This window comes from Centropristis striata, chromosome 14, assembly GCF_030273125.1.
Source record: "Centropristis striata isolate RG_2023a ecotype Rhode Island chromosome 14, C.striata_1.0, whole genome shotgun sequence".
Lineage (NCBI taxonomy): Eukaryota > Metazoa > Chordata > Actinopteri > Perciformes > Serranidae > Centropristis > Centropristis striata.
The window spans coordinates 29,170,689-29,177,502 of record NC_081530.1 but is presented as its reverse complement, the minus strand read 5'-3'; the positions used below and the strand labels follow the sequence as shown (position 1 = coordinate 29,177,502).

The 6,814-nt window shown below is 37.4% G+C and overlaps 1 protein-coding gene across 1 annotated transcript in view; it reads right to left on the bottom strand.

Moving 5' to 3' along the window:
- The window catches only part of mrpl3 (mitochondrial ribosomal protein L3), an 11,388-nt gene extending 5,059 nt beyond the window's left edge, over positions 1-6,329 (bottom strand). The window contains exons 1-4 of the mRNA XM_059350780.1: positions 6,110-6,329; positions 4,360-4,541; positions 4,175-4,266; positions 3,083-3,181 (exon numbers count right to left, since the gene is read on the bottom strand). Coding sequence (XP_059206763.1) covers positions 3,083-3,181; positions 4,175-4,266; positions 4,360-4,541; positions 6,110-6,183 — 447 coding nt within the window. The 5' untranslated portion in view covers positions 6,184-6,329. The remainder of the gene's footprint in view (positions 1-3,082; positions 3,182-4,174; positions 4,267-4,359; positions 4,542-6,109) is intronic.
- Between the last annotated feature and the right edge of the window lie 485 nt (positions 6,330-6,814).

Below are 6,814 nucleotides of genomic sequence, written 5' to 3'. Positions count from 1 at the left end.
GAAAAGATGGAGATGACGAGGAGGAGGGAGCTGCTGACGAGCTGCAGTCCATAAGGAAATGAAAATGAAGTAAAAGCAGATGCGGCCACAGCCGTGTCAACTGTTTCTAATCTGGGAAAATTCAAAAGACCTGTGTGAAAGTTAGGTATCCCTCCTATTAGAGCCTGACAGCAATATCTGTCGGCAGATATTATCGGCTGATATTAGAGTTTTAAAGTCATGTCGGTATCGGTGTATATGCTGTCCGATATTTGCCATATGAAGACATTTTTACACAATATATCATACAGAAAATAAAAAAAATGGTGGTAGCTATATTTTTATTTTTTTATTTTTATACTCAGCTATGAACTGAAGCTGAGCAGTATTGGTGCTTATTTTGCTATTTAAGTTATTCTTATTCTTTATTTTCTCAAGTTATCATTTATAGAATTGACTGACAACGTGATACTTTGTTTGTATCATAATGTGTAACAGTGTTAAATATTATTTGAGAAAGTTTTATGTTTAAGAAAGCAGCGCTCTGGGTACATTTACAGATAGTGAAAAATCTGTTCAAAATCCACATAAAAGGCCTTTTCTCATTCCAGCTAAAAATAAATTACTATATCGGACCTCCATATCAGTTATTGATTCATTTTAATAAATTAGTAGCTACGCCAGGTTTCAACTCTGGCGACAAGATTGCTTGATCAGTATGTGATTTTTTTCTTTAGGTGTCTTTCTTAAGGAGGAATTTCATTGCTTCACCTGTCAGAAGGAAGAAAATGTTCACAGAGTAAACTGAGCCGGTGTTTCCAGTGTTTGTGTTACAGAGGTCAGATATGCAGTCTGAGGCAGAGATGACACCTTAAGAGTTCATTATGCTGCAATGATAGACACTTTTCAAATGTGTGTGTGCTCGTCAGTGTTAGTGGGACGTTGCAGCGATGAAATCTTTTGGATCCCATTCATTTATACACCTAAAAATGAAATATAGTCACTGATGGTTAGCGGGTGAATGTAATGTCCTGACTGTAGCCATGAAAGGTTTTAGAACTGGGAGGCCCGAAATGAGCTCAATGCAACAGGGAAATGACAAAATCAAGTTATGCTTCCATAAAACTGCCACACTGATTAGATTTCTCTTGCATGATTATGAAATGCAGCCAGAAGTAAAATGAGCAAAAACGGACATTATAATGCGATTAAATATTTGGCACTGGCTGCTCTGCTGGTATTAAGAGCACAGTGGCTGGAAGTTATGATAACCCCAAACGTGACAAATCAAATCAGTTCAACAAGTTATCAGCTTCTCATGTGATTAATATTAAAAGTTAGCCTGGGTATACCCATACTGCCTTGCGCGCTTGAATTTCATTTCGAACCTCCAGGCAGTCTGGCAACCAGGGAGGTTTCTTAGCCCTGCTTTAGGGATCCAATCACAGAGCGGGGAGGGACGACAAGACGATGATGCGTACTACTCGGCAGACGGAAGCTTGTAGTTTTGTAGTTTTCTTACGGATCCAACATGGCTGCAGCAGACGCGAAACTCTCTTTAGCTGTAGATGGTGTTTTAAATAGTTTAAAGCGAAAGTTGATTTTAAAAGAACAACGTTTGACGTTACACTCCTGTTTCACCATGAAAAAGGATGTTTTAGTCTTGCTTCCGACAGGATTTGGCAAAAGCCTAATCTACCAACTAGCCGCCCAGAGACCAGCTTGTTTATTGCCCATAAAATCAGTGGATGTGTGTGGCTGAATGACATGAGGGGAAATAAGGCGTAAAAATAAATAATCTTGCAGAAAGCGAGAACTGGAGAAGCAAAGCAGCAAGCAACACTCTCTCACAGACACACACACAACAAACATCAATTTCTGTCGCTCTACATACGTCATCTGGTATAACTGATACGATTGGCTAAGAGCTACATACAGACGCTTTGATAGACATTCTAAGCGCCCAATAAACGGCTCCGGAGGATCGTAAACCACACCTCCTCTACAGAGAAATGAACGGCTGGTTTCCAGACTAATCTCATTTGTGATTAGTCTGGTGTTAGCCAGACTAATTAAAAGTAGTAATTGTCTTAAATGTTGAGATTTTTTATCACATTACTTATTTCATTAATTACAATCTTTTCAACAAAACGGTACACTTCATTTTTATTCTGAATTTAAATGATAATGTAACAGAGTTTTCATCCCTCAACCTCAAGTTTTGTGAAAGTTCAAACAACTGAGTGAATTTCCGTTTATTAAACTCAACTAAGGATGGCAATTTCTCAAGCTATTGGAACGCAAAATTAAATGGCACAAAATTACTAAATTCTATTTATATGCCATGACAGCTGCCGATTATTATTCCTGCGGCCACATCACTGAATACAAAAAATGTTTTTTTTAATTACTTTTTTCTCCCCACAAAAATGTCACGTTGCTCTTATGAATAAAAAGTTCAAAACCACCTAACATGCCTTTGCTGAATTTAAAGCACTCAAGTTTTCTGCAACATGCTTCTTTTGTCTGGTGTGACCAGTTTATGGCGCCTAATGTGAAGGAAACATAACAGTCCGTTTGCAGAATTTAGGATTTTTCTTCACCAATGCTTCTTTTTCAGTAGCTATTATGGCTGCTGTTCAGCAAAAGTTACATAAGTCTAAATTCGCTGTTCCCACTCGACCTGACTAATGTATTTCAAAAATAGTATCAGTTTTTTTCAGGTTTAACATGAGCCTTGTTATTATTGTCTTCCCATTGAATTACAAAGCAGTTTAACTGTGATTCTCACAGGATTATTACTCAACAAAAACATACTCCAAGTAAGTTTGTTTCTTTCTTTTTAGACCTGCAATATCTATCTCTCGCCTCTATTTGTTCTCTTCCAGCTCCTCAGGGAAATATGTGGCTCTTTAGCTGCTCAATGCCACACTATGTTCCCCAGCTGGCCACTAACAGTGTCTCTCTGCTTTTTAGTGTTTTGTTGTTTGATGGTGTTCACTGGGTTTTTGCCTTCCTGCATCTGTCAACACATGCAATTTCACAGCTAAAAGAAAAACCTTACACATGTATTTTTTTATAATATTAACAGCCATTTGCTTACATGGAATGGTGATACGTTTTTCCCTCCTATCACCAGGGCGGCAGTTTTTCCATCATACTCTTCCTTGGTCAAGTGCTCTATTACATGGCAGTCCTGCACCTGGAAAAAAAAACAGGCTGGATTAGAAATAGTTATAGCCTAAATGTCAGGTTTTCTCTGTGCCGCTTGTTTGCACTGACGTACAACAGCAACAAATGGGCAATAAGATGAAAGTCTCTGGTGTAAAACAATTTAATATAAGGCCACCGGTGAGCTCCCAAAGCCTGAATATCCCCACATTTTGGCCAAGTACAACAACAGGATGAAAGCACAAGGATTTAGCAATACACAAGACATTGCAAATAAATCAGATGAAGGAGATAAGAGGGAAATAACCCCCCAAAAGTTTTTACAAAGCAACAATAAACCTGTACTGTATTTATTCACTGCTTTATGATGTACTTTCAGTTTCACTTCAGATGCCTCATGCAACACAATGCCAAAATAGTGGGAGTACTTTCACCCTGAGAAAGTAAATAAAGTGCTCTAATTTTCCTCTCGCACAGAGCGTCCTTTCAGTTGAAAGAAACAATTGACTAAATGTGACAAAAGTGAATCAGCAGTTGAGATGGAAGAAGTTTTTGTATGTCCTTGACTTTTAAGTGGAGGTGATGACAAATAAAATTTAAAAAAAGGCTGTTAACATTGACATTTTACTGAAAAAGGGACAGGAGTTTGTTATGCTACCCACTACAGTATGTCATTATAAATTAAAGAGCAGAATGAACACACACGGCTGCAATTTGCCATCAATCTACTTCACTGTCAGATGAGTCTATGAGATTAAAACATGACGTGAATAAATTTGACATTAACAATCTCCTCCATACACCTTGTAAAATCGAAGCCTGCAGGTGAAATTTCACTGTGTTCAATATTTGCTGTTGTTCCCCTACACTCCACAGAACAATCCAATTTATTTGACTGCTTCTGACCTGCAGGTAATTTCATTAAGGATGAAAAACACATTACCATTCCTAAAAAAAACCCAGCGTTAATGCAAAGCTACATGCAAAGGCACAACAGAAAAAGCTTTGTGTGTCTGTGCGCTACCTGTAACATGGTGACTACATGTCTTTCCCCTGTTTTCGTCCAGATAGGAGCCATCCCCAACTTCACGGCTATTAACCCAGCTCGTCTACTACCTGGGGAAGAGGAAACAGAGAAAAAGATGATTAAAGTCTAAACGGACAGGAAGACTCAAGACATACGCAGCTCACTCTAACCATGACACCTACCCTCTGTCCACTCATGACGCTCCCAGGGCTGGTCTTTGAGTGGGTTGAGCTTTGCAGCGGTTTGTGTCCTGTATTCCTCTCCAATGCTCTTCCGCATGTACTCCTGGTTGTCCTCTGTGAGGTGTTCTTCAAACCACGTAACGTTCTTTACGGTCCTAATACAACCCAACAAAGGGACGCGACTGCAAGAAGAAACAGGTAGTTATTGACAAAGGAGACCACCACTGGCACCCAGAGCCAGACCAATAATGGTTAGACACACACTCGCAACTCTGTCTAATCAATAAGAGAAAAACATAAAGTACAAAATGATATACTGCTGTTTTTTAGGGCAGCGACTAACAATTATTTTGCCTTGTTGAATATTAAAATTGTTCCCCATCAATATATTTTGAGTCAATAAATTGTATTGTTAAATGTATTGTTTAAATATTTGCCCATTGCAATTTTCCAAATCCAATGTATTAGGTAACAACTTTGTATTTGAGTGTAAAAAAAAGTAATAAAGGGCAAAACTGCCTGCAATTAAATATATGTGGCCCATTAGAAACAATCATGGGGATAAATGTCCATACCATCATTTTATTTTATTATTTTACTCATACATATGCGGTGTGCCATGATACCAAACACAGATAAGCATCCCATTTTCAAAATTGAGAGGCTGACTTGAAATTCTCTGAAAAACAAATTAACTGATAATCAAAAACACTGCTTCTTCATTCTCTGAGGATCATCATTCTAGGACTAATCTATGTATTCACTGCATAACCTACAATGAAATAGGGCTCTTCAATATATCAACATTATATTGTTATCATGATAAGAGACAAGATATCGTCTCAGATTTTGAAAACATATTAATATAGCATGAGTGATGTATTTTTTCAGGTTTTCAAGGCTGCATTACAGTAAAGTGATAGCTGATTTGCCTTTACCTGCTTAGTCACTATATATAAATTACTGATGATTAGCTGGCAAAAAACAAATTTTCTTACTATTTTACGAAAGCACCAATAGTCAATCCTAAATAGTGTCGGAATATTGATATCCAAGTATTTTATTTTTTAGTATTTTATCTACACTGAAACTTTTGCCTTGCTGCTTCAGATCTCATACTACTCAGTTTGGTCACCACAGTGTCCTTGCTGATGAGTAACAAGCAGTTTCACATATTCACACGGACAGTTTGTGCATTTCAAGTGCATAAATGTCACTGCTTACTAACGAGTCAAAGCCCGAAATTAAAAAAGTGACAGAGGACTGAAAGACCCGAGTGGCCTTTTGTCATATTAAAGTCTGCCCACGCCTGCGAGCAGATGGCTATCAACACATTACTCATTTATTACTTTAGACTTGGACTCAGGAGTGGTTTCATCCGTTTTGACCTTTTAACATAGTCTCTACATTAATCATAAAGTGTTTCTTGTAAAACACAGAAAGTCTCCAAAAAAAGTTTCCATAAAGTGAAAAAACAACATAAATGCCCCAGAGAACATTTCAGCTGTGCCAAACAAAAAAACCCCCAAATTTTGATAAGCCATAGAATATATGAAAGACATAATATTAACTGAATGGTACTTTACGATGACCTCTTATAATATTAGCAAGTTTATAAGCAAATAACACGTGCAAATCAACGGTAAGGACAGTATAGAATTAAAATGCAGAATCACAGTAACCTAGCTAAGATACGTGGTGAAGTTAGCATCAGTCTCATTATCACAACAAGCCAGTTAGCATTAGCCACCTTTCAGCTGCTGCTCGGAGAGAAAAGAGTTGAGTTCCCCGCTGGAGAAGAAACCGACAGTTCCACACCGCCATTGCGCTCTTTAATATGTACACTTACACATAAATTTATATAAAAAAATTACAAACAAACTGGAAGGGTAATGAGTCTCACGACATAAGCACAACCATGCCTTCGTTTCGTCCCCTTCTAAATGTCACCCTGGCTACTTCCGGTACGTGACATAAACAGTTCCGCTGCTCAACGGGCCATGACAAACGTTCCGCATATCTACGAGTTATCTTTTAGCAAATATCTTAAACTATTAAATCCGATATACATACAGCAATTTTCCAATTATGTTTCTTTAAATATACGTAGTGTTGTTGACACCCTATACATTTTGATAACCCTATAAAACAATAATAGAGGTTGAAAGTTAATGTTTGACCTTGGAAACATCACAAGTTCACCCTAAAGTCAGTGTAGCAGCCTCGTTTTGGAGCATATTACCCCCAAGAAATGCTGATGTTCTGATTTCCATTTCTGAGCTCTGTAGCATGGGAAAATATAAATAAAACCTTTAAAATAAATCAAATAAGCTCAATGAATTTATTCTAATTTGAAAATTATAAAGTAGAACAAGTTAAATTGATTTTTTAGGATTCTTTATCAAAGTCTTCTTAATTTTAACAATTTACTGCCTATATATGTTGTTGTTTTTTA